Source organism: Labrus mixtus, chromosome 21 (genome assembly GCF_963584025.1).
Source record: "Labrus mixtus chromosome 21, fLabMix1.1, whole genome shotgun sequence".
NCBI lineage: Eukaryota > Metazoa > Chordata > Actinopteri > Labriformes > Labridae > Labrus > Labrus mixtus.
This window is the reverse complement of record NC_083632.1, coordinates 14,118,995-14,141,565: the sequence shown is the minus strand read 5'-3', so window position 1 is coordinate 14,141,565 and position 22,571 is coordinate 14,118,995. Positions and strand designations below refer to the sequence as shown.

The window sequence follows — 22,571 nt, the reverse complement described above, 5'->3', positions numbered from 1 at the left end:
GTGGAGCATCAGCAACTTCTGTACTGTATCTACGTCGCTGCGCTACACACACACACACACACACACACACACACACACACACACACACACACACACACACACACATTCTCCTAAACAGCACTCTGACAAGTCAAACACAGCCGCTGACAGAGACACACACTACCTACAACAAACAGGACGGACGGGCAGAGGAAAGAATAACCGGATGTTATCGAGTATTCCGCTCTGTAATCTTCTTTGTCCGGGCTCAGACGACAGATTATTTGTCTTATATCACAATTTGTAATCCCTCAGCAAACACTATCAGCATCAATAGGAGGAAATGCTATTTGGCAGAGACGTCCGGGCTCAGAGATAAAGCAGGACATCAGTGGACCCTTTCTGGTCTGATATCGTCTTCAGGAGATTTTCATATCGTTGGCGTTCACGCGGCTTTGACTCACGTGGCTGCTCAGAGCCTGACCTGAATGCTGATTCACGGTTAGCATGCTAACGGGTACAGCAAACACACTACTCTGGGAACTGGCAGATCAAATTCACACTCTGGATGAATAACAAGCGCACACAGCACATATTTTGAATCAGCGTTTTGAACCCTGTATTTATATTTGGAAGGAAGCAAAGGATGAACACAGATAGACTGAGGCCCTGATGTCGGTTTTAACACTCGATGTGTCTCGATGGTAGGTGTCACAGTGTGTGTGTGTGTGTGTGTGTGTGTGTGTGTGTGTGTGTGTGTGTGTGTGTGTGTGTGTGTGACAGTGAGTGTGTCATAACTCCACAGGTTAGGTCCCGACTACTCCATCAACCTCTCTCTCTCTCTCTCTCTCTCTCTCTCTCTCTCCTCCAGCTGGTTATAGCAGCCTGGTAACGGCCAAAGTGTGTCAAATGAGTCATTTACTTTTCTCATCACAGCGGCTACAAATCAGAGCAGAGGAATCCAAAATCGTTCAGCTGTGTTGGGAAAAACTGCGCTGGATTAAACTCTTCGTTCTAAGATATCTCTAAATCCAGGGTTCGGTTTCATCTCCGATTTAAGCATCATGTACGACACAAACGGCCAATACATACATTTAACTGACTAAAAGCTGTCTACAGATGAATACAGCTGTTTAACACATCTGCACTATCAGACACATTCAGTGCACCTGATGAAGCCAAGTCTGCCAAGTGTCTCTTATTTAGCGGACAAGGAACATTATTATTGATACAATGTTCGATTGGTTTGACTTTCAAACGTCAGAGCTGAAAAATGAAGAATAGAAACACACACAGAGTAAAAAAAAGCGCTGAATCCCAGAAAAGGCAGATTGGATTTAAATCAGGATGGAGAGGAGGTGCAGAGGAACTCCGGCTGAGCGTGTCTGAAGTTATCAGCTCGGATCAAAAGATGGAGAGTGAAGAGAAAGTTCTCCTCCCGTGCTCACGGTGCGTTTGATTGACAGGCGGCCGCAGACTCTCACTGACCTGTGGAATTGTGGGATTTAGAGGAGGTGAGGAGTGTGTGTGTGCACCCATCATCGCAGGGTTACTTTCACCCATAAAGAGTTTTCAATTCCAACTGTTGGATTTCTTTGTGGAGGTCTTTAAGAACCCCCCCCCCCCCCAATCCTCTGTCAACCTTCAGCTGTGCTCACCCCCCCTCCTTTCTCTTAACCTCCACCCGGCTGCCTCTGCTTTCATCTCCACGCTGGTCGAACGCAGATCTGACTCCTCTCCTCCTAACATCCCCCCCATCCTGCCCATCTCACCCGTCCTCTCATCTTTCTTTCATCTTCCTCTCCTCCTCTCTTCTTCTCCTGCTGTCATTTCTCCTTCTCATTTGGTTCTCACTGTGCCTCCCTCTGACCTTGTCTCCTTGTCGTTGTCCCCCCTTATCCTTTGACTTTTTTATTCATGTGCTTTCATTTAATCTCTTTTTCCCCTTACATATCTCCTTCTCATCTCCTTTACAGTTGCCTTCCCCATACTTCCTCTTTTTCCTCTCTGCTCCTATTTTTCCTCCTATTTTATATGTAACCTCCTTCCTTCCTTCCTTTTCTTCTTTATTGGTGTCCTCCTCCATTTAAATTCCCTCTTCTCCTCTCTGGTCCTCTTTTCCCCTTCCTCCTCATGTTCATCCTCTCACCCCTCCTTTAATGTCTCCTCTCCTATCTTTCTTCCTTCCCTTCACATCTTTCACCTTGCTCCATCTCTCCTGTATTCACCTCCTTCTCTTCTCCTGTTTCCATTCCTCCTCTCCTCCTCTGCCCTCCTCATTTCATCCATCTGCTCTGATCTCCTTTTTCCTCCTGTCTTCGCTTCATTTTTACTTTTCAACTTTTTCTCCCCTCATTTAGATTTTTCCACTTACTCCCTTTCCTCCATTTTATCGTTTTTTCATCCATGTCCCCTCCACTCCTGTGTCCTTCTTTCATCACCTGGTTTTATCAGTCTCCTGTTTCCTCATCAATGCTCCCCTTCTCCTGTTTCCTCCTTTCTTAACATCTATCTAATTTATCCTCCCCTACTATTTTCTTTCCTTTCCCTTTTCAATTATCTTTTCATTCACTTCCTTTCCTCCTCTATTAGAACTTCTCCTCCCCTCTCGTCTCCTCTCTCGTGTCCTCTCTCGTGTCCTCTCCTGTTTCCTCCCCTCCTCCCCCCTCCCTCCCTGCTGTCACTCAGTGGAGGGTAAATAAAGGGGAGGTTATAATGGCCGTCCAGTCTGAACCCCATCCATCACACTGCCACTTAATACCCACAGCTGTCACTGTGTGTACACGAGTGTGTCTCTTTTACACTTGTGTGTGTCTGTGTGAGTACGTGCATGTGTGTGTTTGTGCATGTGTGTGTGTATGTATGAAAAGGAATATCCAAAAGCCACATTATAAATTGACAGACGGTTACCAAAAATGTAAATACTGCCCTAACAGCAGTCCAACATGTTCTGCTCCACTCTGCTTAAATTATTGGAATTATGTGTGTGCGTGTGTGTGTGTGTGTGTGTGTGTCCCTCTCCTCTCTGACAGTGAGCAGAAACACCACAGTGTGTTTTTGCTGCAGACTTAAAGTAAACTCAGAGAGAGAGACAACAACACAAAAAGACACCACAGAGGTTCATATCTAAATTTGGTAGATCCAGGTTTTTCATGAGGTCATATCGCCCAGCCCTAATACCATACATGACAATACGACATGATATATTACGACGCTTCAGACGCTTCATTGTCTGTGCTGCAGACATTCAGCAGCAGGCCAGTTCAGGGCAGCTCCTCCAGAAGCGTACCATTACACAACACGAGGTTACGATATAAGCTTTGAAAGTTTAATTAACAAATCTATGAGTTATTGCCATTTTTTTTTTTTTTTTTGTGCAAAAGCGAGCTGAGGCTTCCGTCTTTCTTTACATTCTTTTGAACATCAGTTGAAGATGTAACAGAAAATGACATTTAATGTAAATAAACGTGTTTGGGAAAAGGTGATTGTTTTTGTTTTGAATGAATTACACTTCATGCAGCATCTTTTTTTCAGTACGTCCTACTGTCCCTGACAATGTTCAAAGATGAAATGCACCCAATGGACACACGTTTTCTGCAGAATGTGAGGGGGAAGGAGAATGTGTGCAAGCTTTTGTTTAGAGCTCAAAATAAACTGGACTTTTGTGTGTTTCATACGAGTACACAGGAATCAGTCTTCTTATACACACAGTTCAGAGAGAGAGAGAGAAAAAAAGCTTCTCCACCCACCATATCCAGAAGGATTCTGTTCACTTGACACCATTTCTTCTTTTTATTTTTCACATATTTGAAATGTGTGAGGATCCAAAGTGTACTTCTGCCATTTGTTGGAATCTGTCTTTCTACACCATAAAGAGGAGACGCACTGTGATGACTCTGCTCTGTGTACCAAAGTCAGTCAATAGTGCACAAGGAAATATTTCTCCATGAAAGGTAAGCAAACATTTCTCCTGCAACTGTCGTCTCCAGCCAGACAAATCTGTTGAGATGGGAGCTGGAGGCCCGACCCTCGCTCTCTGGTGTGCAGTGTTTGCTGACAGAGCCCGTCTCCAGCTCTACGTTGGCACTGATCCCACCACAGGATCCACTCTCCTCAAACCTGCCCCCCCAAAAAACTGCAGCAGCTCTCACCCAGAACTTCCCCCAGATACAGTTTGTGTGTGCTGCGTGCTCCCTCGTCCATCAACACCCACAGGCTGCGTTCTCAGCGCACAACCGTCTGTCTCGAGAAATGAAGCCAATGTTTGAAGTGCAAAATCCTGCAGTTCGTCGAGTGTCCCCTAGAGGCTGGCTGCAGGAACACCGGAAGTCACATACACACCACTGGTAAAAAAAAGCAATTTTTACAGTTTGAATTAACATGTTTACAGCCTGGTACAAAAAATGAAATAGGTCTGATTAGTTATTGTCATCACCGGCACACACTGTACAGGGGCTGACTTTTTCTTTTTAAACAGCTACATTTGGATTTTATTAACGATATGTGTTATCCATACTGCCCTACAAAGGCAAAAGGCAGTAACTTCAATTTTTTCGAAAATTAGTTTTTGTCATTTTTGGAACATTACAGATGTGCTTTATTATGTGGACAGATATCTTGAGTCAATTGTGTTGTAGTTTTTTTGAGAAAATAGTAGGTTGTATTTGCCTTAACTTCCAAAAGCCCTGGAGAAACCAAGGCAGAGTCCAGTAACTTCACTCATCAGGGTCTTTGCCTTTGAACTGCAGCTTTCCAGAATGCTCCAGAAAGGTCTTCTGCCTTTGTTTTACTGCGGATCAAAGTGAAGTTACTGTTTTACTGCAGTGGAGTTAAGGTGTTATGCCTTTGTTTTAATATCTGTTATCAAGCACTTAATTGTGCCATGATCACTAGAGTTCATGTATATGTTATCATTATTATCATATACTGATTTAATATAGTGATCAGCAACCAAGGGAGCTAACAAATGGAAGCCTTTTGCCTTGGCATGACCCCTTATTATTGAACAGGCAATGCAACGGCAGAGTACCTTAACTTCCAAATAAGGGTCAAAGGTCATGTTTGACCTCAAGATTTTTATGTACATTAATAACCTGATTAAAAAGACAAATAATTGCCACATTTTCAATAAAGCCCCAAAATAAATCTTATCTAATCTAAAAAACAACAACAAAAAAACACACATCGTTGTTCTATACCATCAAAACTGAGTGTTTTTTTCTGAAAATAAACCAGATGTTTTAATGTTGTTTCAGTGTCTGACTTCCTGTCCCACTCAATCAGCTCTGTGGTAAATTGATGCGCCGTGTTCTGGCATCAGTTAAAATAGAAGCCTTGAGTATCTGCTGCAGAGGACTCCTGACTGTCGGAGCTGAGACGCAGCGCAGCGGAGCCAGTGGAAGCACACATCGACTAAAGTAGAAACCTATCGGCCTCACTGCCCTGATGGAGACGGACCGAACACGCATCTGGTGGAAATGAGCAGTTAGAGTCTGATGTCAGCTCCAGAGCAGGACCTGGGTCCGGTTAACTCAAAACAACATGGTGTTCTGTTGTTGGATTTCCCTCCCGTACACCTGGCTGGTAAACTGTGTGGTCGTGTTGTTTGGTTTTGTGCATTTAATTGGTTTTCGATCAGTGTTTGTCACCTGAAGAAAGCTTCACTACCTCACAGAGAAGCTGCTAATTAGCCTCCTCTATTGATTCAGAGAGGGACTTAGCTGAAGGATTCATTCACATAAATATATAAATAAAACATTTAAGGGGATTTTTCACAACACTGGTTTTTGGCTTTACAAGTGGCGGCTCAAATTCTATAATTGGCCTGTTTTTTGTCTCAGTGGGATGCGAAAAAAAAAATGTTAATCAGCTCACAAGTGTGTTGGAAAAAGTGCAGCGGCTTGTTTGATTGCTGGAAACAAAAAGTGTCTCTCAAACAAGAGTGTGGGGAGGGGCAAACACGGGATTCAATTCACTTGTGGAGATGAGAAGCTGTGACTAAACGCTCTGACGGGGGAGGAAGGGGGGCCCTCGGAAAAGAGAGTATCAGATGTGGAGATGTGCGATAAGGTTTGATGATTAGATTGGATTCTTGCACATTCAAGATCAAGAGCTGTCCTCCATGCTTTGTTAACAATAATCAGCACTGCAGCACATTTACCCAACACTCCTGCCAACAGGTTTTTTTTTATCCTGTTTCCACAGAAGACTAAACAACCGCACTCAGAATGATCACCGTAAAGGAAATAAAACCTAAATCTGAGGCGCTAACTCAGCACACAGTTTGTAGTATTTTTCCCCAGATGAGATTTTTACCTTCCTCAAAATCAGACTTAAGATTCATCCAATTTAATTAGTAATGCTCAGAGCATTATAGAATTACATTTTAAAGAGGCTTACCTATAAAGACTTCTATCCTGTTATGGATCCATAAATAAAACCTCCTTACTCCAAAGATGCTGACACACCAAGCAGACAGCAAAGAACTAGTGGCGACAAAGGCCTCCTATGGCGTCGCCTCACGTCTTGGCAAAAAAGTTGCACTTGAACACACCGCAAAGACTACAGCCGATGGCCAACCACCACGTACATCCTGTGCATGTGTTAGAGGAAATAACTCTCCATGCCAGGCGGCCGCGGTAGTCCATTGTCATGATACGAGAAGACCATTTTCACATCGCTGTCGCTCACCACTCGTATTATAAGTAGCCTACTAATGGAGAATAATATCTGATAAAAAGTTGAAAATGGCGCTGGCGTTGTCAGCCCTTGGTCTTTTAGTGGAAAAAGAAAAGAAGAGGCGGAGGAGACAAATAAGGAGAAACCGCACTAATGGGTGAAAGCATGGATACTACAGCGGCATGCTCAAGGGGCTTTACTGAACCTGAGAGCTGGAGAGAAATGAAACCTCTGAACATCCAATCAGAGAGATTCCTCTCACTGATGCCGATTGAACAAGTCGAATCAGCCCAAAAAAAGCAGATGGGGGGTGGGGGACGGGTAGCGACTCACCACAAAAACTAGGTCGACGATCGCTCACTGACGGTCCAACTAGAACCAACGTCCGACGATCTCCTTGGAGTGTCAGGACCTTAACACAGCGGCCTGATTTTGGTCCCGTTCTGCTTTGAATGACATCTTCAGTCACGGATGTAAATCAATGAATCCATGTTGGTTTCTTGGCCTACATGGTTGGTTGACCTTTCACACGATACATTACAAACAATAATCCAAGTCCAAAAGGAAGATTTAAACCTGTAATTACACCACCCAAACACTGGGAGAGGGCTGAAGGGCCTTTAACGCTAGCTACCACCCGACATTAAAGAGAGAGAAAAAAAAAAACTTGAAGCTAGGCCAGGACCATAAAAAGATAATTATCCACCCAAAGAACTGTTAAAGGTGTGCGAAAATGCACCATAGAAGGTAATTGCCAGCTGACATTAAAGGGGACATATTTTGAAAAATCCACTGTTACAGTGTTTCTGAACATATATTTGGGTAACCTGAGTGTCTACTGACCCACAAAATGTGAAATAAACCCATCCAGTCCTTTGTGTATGGTCTGCATAAGTCTTACAACACAGACAAAAATGCTCTGTTTCAAATGTGCTCTCCTTGTGACCTCACAGTGGGATTCTGATTTTAAAAAAATCCCTCCCCTCCCAAAAAAACACCCAAAAGACAAAAAACAGAGCAGCCTGCCAAAGACGGCTAAAACGGGCAACCGCCGTTTAAAGCAATATCACCCGTTAGAACACATTAAAAGCAAGAAATGACCAAACGTCCCAAACAAGTGTTAGTAGATCATCAGAGAGCACCCGGCCAGTAATTGTGACTCCCCAGCAGCAAACTGTCATATCAGCGTTTTCCAGCCCCGTGCACTGAGGTCATGATGGTGAAATGTTCCTGTGGTCAAGTCTAGTTTGTCATGGTCTGATAATAAAGAATAATTAAACCACGATACAACATCTGGTTTCTTTAAATTTCACTCTGGAGCAAAAATCTGCTTTTACTTTGACAGATTTCATTTGACATTTATCGATAGTTATCGACATCGCCCAGGCCCTATGTGCTGTAGACAGACAGCACAGATCCAGACATAAAATCCAATTGGAGCATAAATCTAAAGCCCAAAGTCTGGAGACGACTGGAGACGGGAAATGACAGATTTAATTTATTTGCGACTCTGTTGAAGCGTCCTTTTCACTGAACTGCACAGATGTGTAACAACGTCGATGAAACTGCTCTAAATCCTTTTTATTCAGAATCATGTCAGAGCTTTTATTGCCAGTAATGAGCCTCATTATCGGATGTGTAACAATAGAATTATAAGCACAACTCGTGCCGATTATTTCATACAAACATTTTAATCCGAAATGAACAACTGCGGAAAACTTCTAATATGGATCCATGGGACTGATGTTATCTCAAAGAGGGCTGTGGGTGTAGTGTGCATTATGTATCTGTGCTCGTGTGTCTGTGTGTGTGTGTGTGTGTCAGTGTGTGTGTTTGAAAGTCAGGGCGTTTCCTGGTTATTCCATTAGCTCCATAAAAGCATTCTGGTGTCAGTCTCTCTCCTCGATCTCTGCCCTGCACTTTCCCTCTCAACAGCCCCGCCTCCTCCTCCTCCTCCTCCTCCTCCCCCTCCTCCTCCTCCTCCTCCTCCTCCTCCTCGTCCTTCATCGCCGCCTTCACTGCTCTGTCATGACGTGTGGGGAAAGCCCTACGCCGCCAACCTCTGCAGTGATGCCCCCATTACACCGCCCTTACTGGGGCACAGGCAGCAGGATTATGACCACACAGGGTGACAGATGTGCCCAAACCGTCAGCTCTGTGTGCACACACAGGGCGGACATCATGTTGTTTTTATGGGCAGAGAAAGCTGACAGTGAAAATAAACCGGGCTGTACGGCTGAGGAACTGACAACACCAGTGGCTCAGCTCTTCCTGAGCTTTTCGCAGCAGATGGGTCAGTGGTGCTATGCTTTAAAAAAAAAAAAAAAAAAAAAAAAGACCCTGAAAGACGATGGTCTAATTGGTGACTTGAAATCGCCCGTAGGTGTGAGTGGTACTGGCTTCCACATTGGCTTCATATTTCAAGACCGGGGGTTGCCGCTTGCCTTTAAACGCTTCGTTTCAGCCGCCGTCTGTATATGGCCCCCCCTCACCACACGCCCACTTCCCTCCAATTGGCCAGCGCTGTTTACAGTCGCGGGGAAATTTAAGTGAGCTTCCGGGTGGGCGTGTCCTTGGACGAGAACACCTCTTCCTGGTGCACTCTCTCATCTCTATTCAGACACACTTCTCTCAGTGCAGCGTCCACAGAAGGTGAACACTCATAAATGTGACAATATTATTTCTTTAAGGAAAACACACACACACACACACGCACACACGCACACACGCACACACGCACACACGCACACACACACACACACACACACACACACACACACACACACACACACACACACACACACACACACACACACACACACACACAGCTGGAGGCACTCAGAGGCTCTCCATCTGTGAATCAATCTTCTGTGTGTGGATTTGCATCACATGAAGCTACAAGGAACCCAGAGAGGGAAACACACACACAGGCCCAACACCATAAATATCAATCCCGACACAATGTTTACTTCCTGTTTACTCATCCATGAATACCCAAGTCAGCTGTACTGATTGTTAGCCACACATCAGACATGTGGCTGTCGTTAACCTCATTTTTAAATCATGTCAAATATTGGTGACATTACAGAAAGAGAGAAAGTTTGAAACTTAAAGGGGACATATCATGAAAAGTCCACTTGTACAGTGTTTTTGAACATTTATTTGGTAACCTGAGTGTCTACTGACCCACAAAATGTGAAATTAGGTCTGCAGAAGTTTTACAACACAGAGAAAATGCTCCGTTTTAAATGTGCTCTCCTTGTGATGTCCCAGTTGGATTCTGGTTAAAAATACTTACTGGCTGCTGCATTGTTGTCAGAGAAGCCAGCACTTCAACATCCTTAATGTCTGATCATATAGTAAGGTCACTTTATCATTTCACTCACTACACTTCTTACTGGTTGGACCTTTAAATTGATGAATTCTGTCATCAGTCAGTTAATTACTTCTTTCGTTTCGGCTTTTTTATTCTCTTTCTGCTCCTTCGACGTCCTAATAGGTTTAAAAACCCAGCGGGACAAAAGATAATTTCGAGTGTCTTCCAACTGAAATGAAAATTAAAGTTCACTTAAATTATGAAATCATACACCAGACGCCAACTAATGAGCGCATTAATTCAAATTAATCACAACGATTTCTGTGTCATTTGATTAATTTAGTGAAATGCACTCCAACGAGAAGAGAAATAAACGGCAGAAAGACGGAAAAACAATGAGAGACTCATTTGCTGACTGATGGATCATCCTTCTTTGGCTGACTGCAGGAGGTTAGCGTCGAGGAGGGAGAGAGCCAAGACTTTCATCTTTAATTGAGACGGTTCAGAAAGGTCAGCGGCAGTGACCGGCCTGAGAGTATGATTCTTTTTTGGGTTTGCCCACTCTTTAACAGGACGGGGGGGGGGCCTTCTGCTGGAGGACGTTTCGGGGGTACGTTTTGGTGGAAAGAGCAACGCGGTGCAGAGGAGCCGAGCGGCGCTCTCAGTGATGTTATTGCCTTCCTCGACGAGGGACAAGTATCATTTCCATTTCAATCTCTTCAATATCCTCTTGGCTGCCAATCAAATGCAGAAGTCGTAAAGAAGCCCTGAACAGTCAGGCGATATTATGTTTAAAACCAGACCCACAGCCGTCTCCTGAGCCGTTATTCTGATCACTTCTAATAAGCAATATATAAAATAGCTGCAGGAGGAGAAGTTATCACTCAGTGTAACGGATAACTGCTCAAAGGGAGGATATTGTTAGTCTGAAACGAGCACACTCTGAACAATCTGTGCACAACCTGTTCACTTCTCAATGAAATCTTTTATCACCACTCACTGTCCAAGTAGTACAAGCACAATAAGGATATGTGCCATCAACGCTTTGTCTCTCTGCGTCGTTAAAAGTCAGCTCCATCTGCAGTGAAAACCTTCCCGTCTCTTTAATGTCGCGCCCATGAAACTGACTGTAGAACGAGGTAACCAGGGTTGGGAATTCTGTGCACGGCCGCCGAAGGATCATGAATAGTGTTTAACTGCTCCAGCTGTTGTTCGGCGGTTAGTAAAGCAAGTGCGCCTTGGAGGACTGCTTGAAGAGATAGCCGAGATAAAAAAAACTAAAAAAAAAAACGCAGCAGCAGAGCAGCGAGTGCTCGGTGCCAGCGGGAAGGACAAACAGGAACTTATTTATGTATGCCTGGACATGCTGGGGATGCCTCAGTGTTTGCTTTAGGAGAACAGATGCCTTTAATCACTGAGCACACAGCGCTGTAGCTCAGTACACTCCACGGTGTCCCTCTGAATCTGTGCTGATGTTCCTCAGGGGACGCCCCCCTAACCTCAGCCTTCACCACGACACGTCGAGCTTCAGGGCAAAACCAAACCGAGTTTACCAAGACGGGGTTTAACCCGGGAAAAAACGAAATCAATGAAATCAATGAATCAACGAAAGCTTTATTGCCTCAAGGGGAATTTGCCTCGCACCGACAGTGTAAAACACTTTACAAACAAACAAATACAGGACAGCTCATAAAAAAACATTAAAGCATCACAGGATTAAATTAGGGATTTCAGCAGCAAGTTAAACAACTGCGTTCACATATGGACGTTGTGAAATTGCATAAATCACAAAAATTGGACTTTGACTGTACGTAGCTCACTTCCTGTACATTTTAGAGTATGGTCATAATGTACTTTTTTTTTTCTCGTCTCATTGAGAGACATATGCCGCTCGATTTTCGTGCATGCAGGTTAACCGAGGTACCCTGGGTGACGTTTGGGGACGGCGTAGAGCCACTCGGCGACGGCAATGCACCGAAACGCTTTCATACGTGAATTTAATGCAACGCTGAATTTTGTGTGAAGTTTGGTGAGTTTTCATGCACATCAAAGTCCCCAAATAAGCGATTCATTGTGGCGAGGGAGAATAATAACTCCTGCAGTTTCAATAGTGGTTCATCCTGTATGATCAGAGCTTATTAAGCAGATGAATGAGTCGTGGTACAAAGGATGTGACGCCTCTTTTAGTCCTCATCCTGGTCTCACTTTAGCTGCACCCTGAAGTCAAGAGTTCATACTCAGACCAAAGGGGGTGCAGAGGGCTGTAGTCTTGTTGGCTGAATTCAGGGGGTACAAGTCTGTCAGGTAAGAAATGCTGCATATTTGTTTATAAGTTATCTTTAAGCCTAGTTTAACAACTTTTTCCAGTTTGTTCTTATTTTTGTACAGCCAATGCTCCGACCAACACTCAAAACAGTGAGATTGGTGGGGATTAGATGCAGAGAGAACTCCCATGATTCCCCACCAGCCTCGACGTCATCTTTTCTTATTGTCGTATTGATGGAGAGCCCCCTGGTGCCCTAATCTAAATATGGTATTTTTAAACAAAGGGTTAAGAATGTGCCTTGTTGCAACACAGAAAGCAATGACACGACATCCACACAGGGTTGGAAGGAAGCATGCGGCATCTCATACATGTGTATAGATATGATTCTTTAATTGATTTAGACCTGCTGCTGGTTTTGGCGAGTGTGAGTCGGGTGTCAGAATCAATCAATAGTGCAAAAGAAAGAAAGGCGTGAAGACGTGTCCTTTCCTTCAATTCTGAGAGATGCACAAGTGAACTTCACCTCTCTTCTCTGTATTAAATTTACTCTCGAGCGTTGATTCTTCGGCAGTGTGAAACAAAAAGTCACTCAGAAGAGCAGATGAAAAGCGGAGGCTTGTTTTGAGCCATTTCGGGTTGAAAGCACGGTTAGTGTTTCAGGTTAATGGTGATAACGAGACCTTACATTAGCTGAGAATATTAAATCTACAAACACTCACCTTTACTGTACCTCTCATTACCACTTTACACTCGCACAAGAAAGAACGCTCCCTTCCTTTGACCTTACTGTGAAGTTAACCTTAAAAAGAGTCCTCTGTTTGAATGTCCCTAATTGTTCTCTCCGTACGCTGACATTCATTCCCCGTAAGCGTAGACCTCACACAGACGCAGTCATACAGGCAGGCCCCTGCAGGCTTTATCCAAAGCACCTCAGCTCAGCACAAAAACACAATCTCTGCAAAATAATTGGCCTGACACGCAGATACGCAACAAGATGGAAAAGGTGGAAGGAGCGGTGAGCTGCCGTCAATCAATCAGTGAAAAGGCGTCTGTGTGAGGGAGGGCAACGAGGTCTGTGTGAGGGAGGGCAACGAGGTCTTTGTCAGAATGAGAAAATAAAACTACTGCCAACGGCAAGGTGGCCCCCGTGTTATCTTAAATACGTGATAAGATCAAGCACACAGTGAGGTTCAAGTGTATGCATGGAAATCAGTATTCTGAGCGTGCAGCGCCCGGTCTGAGGCTTACCTGGAACAAAGCTCCCCTGCACCACTTCCTTGTACGCCCACCATCCTTCGTGAATTTTGGGCGGATTCGGCTGCGCTGTGGGGCGAGAGAGTAGAAGAAAACACAGTCAGGGACATCAATCAATTCCATCTTGAATTCAGACAAGAAAGACAAATTAAGGGGCTCCCGCTCTGCAACTGCGCTTTTTTCCCCCCTGTTTCTTTACCGCCCTCATCGTCACCAAACGCCCCGCTAACCTTCTCAGCAAGCGGCCTCAGCAAACACACTCCCCGGAGAGGACCTGAGAGCGCACAGGCCTCCACTCTAACCCCCTGTTCTAGTGAGTACACACACACACACATGCACAGGCTAACCCCCCTGTGATGCGATGACTCCCTGGGCGTTAGTATGGAAATGCATTCTGTCATGTTGTGTGAGCGTTAGAAGAGAGCCTCAGATTAGAGCAGGGTGATACAGTATAATTGAGGTGACGAAGTAAAGGTCTCAGTACAGAGAAAGAGTTGCGACCGAAAATTACCCAGCCAGCCGTCGGGATATTGCTTTTTACACCTCAACCTTTTTTTCTTTGCTGTTCATTCAGCCAACGCTCAAAGCGGGGCGCTTAATCGAGGGTCTAGAGGTTGTCCTGCTCGCTTGTCTTTAATGGAAGTGGAGGTAGCCGAACAAACACGCACACCCCCTTCTGATAGCTCCCCTGCAAACAGCCCTGCTGCAGTGACACCGGAGAGCAGGTTCAATTTCGGGGGGGGGGTGGTGGTGGTGGTCCGGCTGGACATGGTCCAAAAGAGGCCAATTTCTCTGAGGGCAATCTCTGCCTCCACACGCTGAAAGAGGGAGGGGAACAGCAGTCGGTCTCCTGAGGGGGGGAAAAAAAATTGATCCTGTTTGTCCGCCTGTTTCTCAAAATGATAAATTGCTTCTCCCTCTTTGATGATAAATGAACTTGAAGTAAACACCAGCTCTGATTGGAGTGTGTGAACCAGCGACTCTCCGAACTGTTAAAGTGAGTCCGGCCCCCCCGCCGGCTCTGCTGGACCCTGACAGAACTCACACGATTTACCCCAGACCATTTATTCACATTTAATACAGTGCACTTATCTCATTAAAGCAACGAACACATGTCATGATGTGCATTTCTATCGATGAGTCAATACATTTAACTGTGTATAAAATGATCTCGTCACAGCTGCTTTTTTTAGATTAGTTTTTTGGGTCTTTGTTTTTTAAAGAGACAGGACAGAGAGAGGGGAATGACATGCGACAAAGGAGCCACAGGTTGGACTGGAACCCGGGCTGCTACTTTGAAGACTTTTGCCTGCATACATTTGTCTGTAAAGCTTTCTGCGTTCTAACCTCTCTCCATTTTTTAAAAGCATCTCCAATATCAGCAATACCCAGAAAAAAAAACCCAAAACATTTTATCAGTGAAAACAAGCAACATCATAGAGCCAGACTTTCCAGACCATCAGAGGGGGGACTGGCCCCCCACCAGGCTCTGCTGGACCCTGACAGACTCGCACAAATCGCAACACAGAAGCATTTTTAAAGTTTTACAAAAAGTCAAAATCAGAGCCCCTCTCTGCATTAACAATTCTTTTTCTTCCTCTTTCCCATTGAAGGAACAGAATATGATTGATTTTAAATTACTACGTGTAACACTCGAGACTGTGTAAAAGTCTTCATGAAGCTCTGGTGTTGGTGTTATCATAAAAAGAGACTCTGCCTGAGATGATTGCAGCCTTTATCTCTCCTCATAAGAAATATTAGAGGAGCCGTTTCTCTAAATTAAAAACATTTCTCTTATAAACCATTTCACTTCATGTGCAGAAAAAAAAGACTTCATTTCACACCTTTACTCAGAGAGCTGTATCTCCTTCTTGTTCTTTAAGCCATAATGAAATCTGTCTTTGCCCTGCAAAACAACAGAGTGGCTTTTGAACGGAGTCCAACCTGGAGGATTACACGGTGAAATGCAGTGTTACGGCTCAGAGCAACATTTTGGACCTGAATCAGTTTATTTTAATGGATTTTCTGCAGCCAGTGACTCCAGGAGGAGGTCGAGATCGACTTAAATGACCTCTGACACGTGGATTTGTGCTCCTGACCGAAAGCTAATCATCCTTTAGAGCTGACGCTAAAACGAACAAACAAGATCAAGGTCTGCAGCTTAACCAAAGAGCCAAGCGAGATAACACAGCAACTTTGGAGGGAGTGGAAAGTTTGTCATCTTTGTCAAGGTTGCATTGGGGGGGGACAAACAAACCTAAAAAACTGCTGACTCATGCTAGTCTGTTCTGCTGCTCTGATCCATCTTCATAAACAATCAGTGTTCTGATCCAGTGACGCTGCATGACTCGCTCTTTCTGTCTCAGTTCATGGGATGTCTCCCCTCTGCCTCTTTTTGGCTAATGGTGTGTAATGCGTTCAGGGATTCATTTGTCCTGCGCCCATTGAAGCTCCTTTCTCTGTAACATGAAAAGGCATAAAAGCCCAGATAGAAACTGAGGCGTGACAAGGGCGAGATAGGATCGCCAAGCCAGTGGAGGGAGAGCGGCGCTGTGTGTCATCCCAGAGATATTGAAGAAATTAATTAAGTAAACACTAGAAGTCTGTGGAGAGGACTGTAGCAGTTTTTAAGGACTTGGTGAAAGACAATACATTATAATAGCACTTGCTTAGCAAGGAAGAATGTGCGACATTTTATACATAAATACTAGTTTAAATTAAATAGTGCTTAATGGTGCTTAATTATGGTGCGTTCTAATTCATAATTCCTTCGTTCAAACGTGAGTGGAGAGGGTTTGGAGGTGTGAGCGGTCAGAGCGAACAATGGTGGAGTGTGTGTGTGTGTGTGTAAGACACAGCCTTTGGGATTCCAGCTCCTGTAAGTAATAATATAAAGGAGATTTGGAGGCCTGTGGACATGATCCTCTTACGACAGACGACACAACAGAAACAATTGTCCCTGGTTTACACTCTGCACATGTGCACACTCACACATACGGTCTGTAACAACACAGCTGCCGTCCCTGCAGAAATACATGAATAAATAAATAAATAAAAGGCCCTGTCTGGATGGATACACGGCCACTCTTCCTGTTGTTTCACTCTAATTAGAGTGAATGAGAAACAATTTCATCACCATCAGCTTACAGCAAATTGCCGCTGAGATATTTCCATGATAAATCCGGTGAGGTGAATTGAACCTTTCATGTTCCTGTGGGAAAACGGAGCTGATCAGCAGACTCACGGCAGCACTAATTACGACTAAATATATCGAGGAATAGGAAATTATACAAATATGAGAACACATGAATCAACCATTTATGTGAAATGTAACAAATAAGGAAGCAAATGAAGTGCAGTGGACGGGAAATGAAACAGATGTAGAGTAAACCTCTGGAGTCTAAAGTGTGGAAGTAACGACGGGTTTTTCAGTGTGTCCCGATTATGTTCAATTGAAAATGTATAGTTAATGAAAATTGTCAAATAATTCAAATACAGGTAAGGCTCTAGTCACCTCTACCCTTTACTTATTTGTTTTATATTCAGTTTTGTTTATTTTTCACTTTAAATGCACTCGTTTAGTTTAAAGGAGCAATATGTAACTCGGACACCTAATGTTGAAAACGGGCACTGCAGTCCAAATTCAAAACATTGTAGAGAGCTGTCTCCCCACGTCCCCTCCTGAAGCTTCAGTGTTTATCCAGCTCTGCTTCGGTCTGTAAACCTTTCTGCGTTCTAACCTCTCTCCATTTTTCAAAAGCATCTCCAATATTGATCCTAGTTTGAGCACGTTTCTGCTCGTGGAGCTTTTTAGAAACATGCAGAGGCTTTTTAGGTCGGGCACAATCACTTCTATCTGAACCAGTTCTCTTGCCCGCTTCCATCGCTGCAACACCTGTTGGTTTGAGCTGATAACTGCTCTCGTATCTGGAAAACCAAAAGGGCGCCCAAAAGCTGTTTGGCATTGGCACAGAAGATTTGGCAAGTTTTTCATGGGCACAACCCACATACTCAGCTCTGCTGGTTATAACACAAGGCATGTTCCCTAACAAATGTGGCACCATTTGAAAGGGGAATAAACAGGTTTTCGAAAGGTAGAATATTTATTGCCAACAAACATTGTCACAACAAACTAAATAATTTAACAAACACACATTTTTTAAAAATCTTTTGTGCAATGTTTATTATAATGTATTATTGATAATACTGTTATTGTTGTGTATCCAAACCTTTGACTGGTAGTGTATATTTGAATGTTTCACTAAAAATGTATGAACTGTATTTGTAAGTACTCAAACCAATATCAGCCAAAGGAGAAGAAACAGAGAACTGAAAACTCTGAGGTGTCTGCACACTCCAGTCTCCGTATAATCATGTGGGCTTCTGTCACTGCTGGGTAGGAAGTGGGAGCAACTGGTAGCCAATAGCTGAGACATAATCGCCTCCTGTGGCTCATCAGAAGAGAGCGAGGGAGGAAGAAGCAGCATAACAAGTACTGTCCTATTTCTCACATCGTCTGGCTGTGGCCCCAAAACACACTTCCTGACATCAGCAGAAAGGAAAAAGCCTGCGGTCCATAAAGGGAGATGCAGACGAGGAGCTGCACGAGGCGCGACGTGGGAGGAGGGCTGATGGATCGCCATTTTCTGTTTTATTGTGTCCCTCAGCTGTTAGGAGAGACAGTGTAGACACAGGCCGATAAAAGGGGTGACGTTTAAACTATCAAGGCAGAGGGAGGGAGATGATAATGGATGCCACATACAGATATATTTCAAGGTATTTTGAAATGCTTTACTAAACTTGATACTACGACTTTCCTCTAAGAGTGGACACTGATTAAAATGAGGCAAACGATCAATGTCAAAACAAAGCCTGCAGGATGAATCTCATAAAGGGTGCAGACCAGAGAAATGCAATGCAGGAGCGAGTCAGTAACTTGAAGGCTTTTCATTAAATAATCTTTAGCCGACTATCCACAAGAAGAGTGCCCAGTCACTGCTTCCCTCTGTTTGCAGGAAGACGTGAAAACATGCACAAATCAGACTCCTACAGTTTGAAACTATCTGTGCATGCAAATCATGCAAATCACCTCTACACGGCTGCTCTCTAATATTTCAAAACTGATCTCAGTTGTTCTCAGGCAGTCTCATTAACCATGCCGCTATCTTGTGCTCCTTCTGTTGAAAAACTATTATCCTAGTTGACCTTACAGTACATCTTCAGAAGTTTGATTGACTTACAACTATTTACATTTTGTACAAACTGCTTAAAGGAGCAATCTGTAAGATGTGTAGTGAGTGAAATGATAAAGTGACCTTACTATATGATCAGACATTAAGGAAACATGCTATGTTGAAGTGCTGGCTTCTCTGACAACAATGCAGCAGCCAGTATGTCCTCCTTCTAACTTTAGATTCTGGTCCTGAATGCTCTGGATTTGTTTGGACCAGAGAAGGTAGGCGGTTTTAAGTCACCCCGACACGGCCGTTTTGGATGCCCCTCGGTTTGCCAGATATGAGAGCAGTTATCAGGTCAAACCAACAGGTGTTGCAGTGATGGAAGCGGGCAAGAGAACTGGTTCAGATAGAAGTGATTGTACCCGACCTAAAAAGCCTCTGCATGTTTCTAATAAGCTCCACGAGCAGAAACGAGCTCAAACTAGGATCAATATTGGAGATGCTTTTGAAAAATGGAGAGAGGTTAGAACGCAGAAAGGTTTACAGACCGATGCAGAGCTGGCTAAACACTGAAGCTTCAGTGTCCACCACATGGCAACCTGCATGAGTATGCAGCAGAGACAGCTCTCTACAATGTTTTGAATTTGGACTGCAGTTCTTATTTTAAACGCTAGGTGTCAGAGTTACATGTTGCTCCTTTAATGATTGTGTCAAGAACTTGTGCGTGTGAAACAACGCACTTCATAAACTGCACAGTGATCCAGCCGCTAAAACGGCTAGAAAAGAGCAGCCTCACCTTCTCAGAATATTAAACATGTGTTTAGTGTTAGGTTGTGCCTTCTCTCTTCTCGTGTTGCATGTTTGTGTAATTGGTAGGCGTGTGCTTGTCTATACAGTCTGACTGAGATCACCTGGGCTCAATGCTCACCATCACTATAAAAGCTGCGACCGTAGTCTGATCATAAGAGACTTTCTGCATGCGCCTTGTTTAGTTACTTTGTCTTTCTTCTTGCCTTTGGTTTGATTAGTGCACCTGTTTCTAATTAGTGCATTGTTGGGAGAGACGTGTGGGTTTTGTTTGACGATTTGATTCGTAGCCATGTAGAGTCTTCATTGGTCCAAGGTCCACGCTGAATTACAATTTGGAGTTTAAGCTTATCGTCCCCGGTTAGGTTCAGCAATGTTTCACCTTTGGGATTCATTGACTTTGTTATTATTGTGGTGTTGCAGTGAAAGGGGTCTGAGTATGTCCATGGTTTTGGGGGTTTATGCGGTCTCCAGTGCATAAGTACCAACCATAACTAGCAGGGTAAAGTTGTATACCTTACTAATTATCTGATAGCTGACGGTAAAGTATATATATTACTACTTACAATAACAACAAAAAAGAGGTATTTTGGGGAAGAAGACCCCCTCTATTCCACTAGGCTTACTATGTGGCCACTACAGAGGTTCAAAAATGTTCCAAAAAGCTGATTTCTGAGTTTTCCACCAGCACCTGAACACAGAGTATGCATATTTGTCATGCACATACTGCACTCCATTGTAAAGCCAGTTAGGCCTGTGCCTGACCCAGAAATCCAGTTTCTCCTGCATACATCAATCAGTGCTCACCATGTGCATAAAAACACTGTGTTTAATGTAGTCTATGTACCGGGTCATTGGCTGTGATCAGCTTGCCTCAGGTGTGTTCATTTAATGCCATGAGACATTCACGTGAGCTGGATCCAGTAGGCTGTAAACTGAGCTAATCAATGGGCTAAATGTGTGGTTATTGGATTTCCAGCAGAACGGTGGCCAAGAAACAATCAGAGTGTCGATACAGAACATCAATTATCTCCGTTCTGAACTTAAACACCCATGTTACACTTGGATTTATTGGCCTGCAGCTAATGTACAGAGCAGGTTTGGATTGACGTTCGTCACTCCCGTACATGTGTTTAATGTAAGTCAAGGAGCTCACAGACTGCAGACATCAGCGCACTGTACCTGTCAGCTCTTTACATATTACATAATGCAGTCTGTGTGCAGTGTCAGCACTTTTGTTCAATTGTTCAATGGCAGAAATTGGTGAAAACTTTGTACAATTGGAAGAAGATAATGTCACTCATTTTGAGGAGAGTCTGGGAATGTGCTGATTAATCCTTCACACTGGAGAGAGTGTGAAAAAGAACAGGAAGTTAGTGCTGTCTTTCGTTGTACAGTCAGCAGAAGTGGAAGTTATCAAACTGCAGGATTGATTTCAAGCGCTGATAATGCCTTACACAATCACCTGGTTACAAGCTACAAGCGTTAGCATTTAAAACATGCCCCCTTCTCTGAGCCCATGCAAGTCATCAGGGACAATCCCAAGTGTTAGCTGGAGGGGTTTAAAGCATTCTGCTAATGGACTACAGGGAAGAGGAAACATTGGAGCCTTGCTTCACTATCTGGCAGTCTAATCCGCAAATCTGAGTTTGGTGGATGCCAGGAGAACACTACAAGAACTCATGGTGCCGACTGAGCAGTTTGTTGGAGGAGGGGAAATGTTCCCAGGCTGTTTTTCAGGATTTGAGCTTGGTCTGTTAGAACCAGTGAAGGGTCTACTTGTGCTAAGGCTAGGAAGGCTTTTGAATTATATATTTGTTGCATCAGTTAAAGGAAGGCTCTTTGCTTTTCTGGCATGGTTGTAAACCCTTGCACACAGTACGGTCCATAGTGACTAGTTAGGAGTGGTGGCTTAAATTTGCATGCACATAATTCTGACTTTAACCACATCAAAAATCCTCTTGGAAAGATTCAAAGTCTGATTGTGAACCAGGCTAGAAGAGACACACCCCCATACCTACTTCATTCCAAAATAGTGGTCCTGTGGTGCGTTCCATTTACCTCGGATCTCGGACCTCACACCTGAGTTCACCGCGTTCCAGTTGCGAGTTGGCAATGCCGTCAGTAGTACTTTTGATTTGATCGGTCTGATTAGTAATTGTCTTCATGGGCACACACTGTACGGGAGGTGATTTATTTTTGAACAGCTCCATTTTGATTTTATGAACGATACGTGTTATCCATAGTTAGGCGTGTAGCTGCCCTGACTGGGCAAAGTGTAATGGTTTGTGAAGAGGCTTAAAACCCGCCTCAGCTCCAGCTCTCCGTCTGTCGTTAGGTTGACTGAAAGTTAGGCTGACCGCCATGGATGGGACCCCAAAGCCCCCTGCAGGAACAGAAGAGTGCCTATATTACCAGAATGCCTATCTTGGAGGCTTCATCTATATTTGTAATAAAAAACTCTTCATGTTGTTACTCTGACTTTAACGTAAAAACGAATTCCTTTTTCTGTCAAAAGTCAATAAATCAAATAAGCGTTCTGTGTCTTCCCCCAGACTGACAACAAGATATTTAAATTACTCCCCAGAACCAGGAAAACCACATTAGTAGTGCATGTACCTCAGAGACAAACTCAGAACCACCTCAAAGTTTCATCTCAAATCCCATGCTTTGCTGCAGTGTTGTTTGGAAAATAAGAGCGCTTCTCTAAAGCCGTATGACGGATCTGGTTGGCCACAGCCTCTTACTGACCTGAATCCCATTTAGCACAACACCCGCCCATTTCATCCTCGTACGCAGGAGTCTGGCAGCGAGCCCCAGCCTCCCTCCCATACAGCCAAAAGAGAGCGACTCTGTAAATAAACAGTTCATTTTCATATAATATCCAAACTCTGAGCTCCATTAATATTCATTGAAGAGCACAAGCAATCCTGAAGCCCAACCATGCAGAAAGAGAGAAGGGGGCGAGGGAGGGGAGAGCGGGGAAGGAGTGACAGGGAGCGGGACAGGTACAGGACAGGCTCAGATAGAGAGGAGGAAGAGGGGGAGGAGGAGGAAAAAAGGAGAGAAGAAGAAAGACAGATTGGAAAAGACA

The 22,571-nt window shown here is 44.0% G+C and overlaps 1 protein-coding gene across 2 annotated transcripts in view; it reads right to left on the bottom strand.

Annotated features, from left to right (window-relative positions):
* ca10a (carbonic anhydrase Xa) overlaps positions 1-22,571 on the bottom strand; it is a 216,834-nt gene that overhangs the window by 173,495 nt on the left and 20,768 nt on the right. For both annotated transcript variants that reach the window (XM_061028206.1, XM_061028205.1), the window contains one exon: positions 13,488-13,562. In XM_061028206.1, coding sequence (XP_060884189.1) covers positions 13,488-13,562 — 75 coding nt within the window. The remainder of the gene's footprint in view (positions 1-13,487; positions 13,563-22,571) is intronic.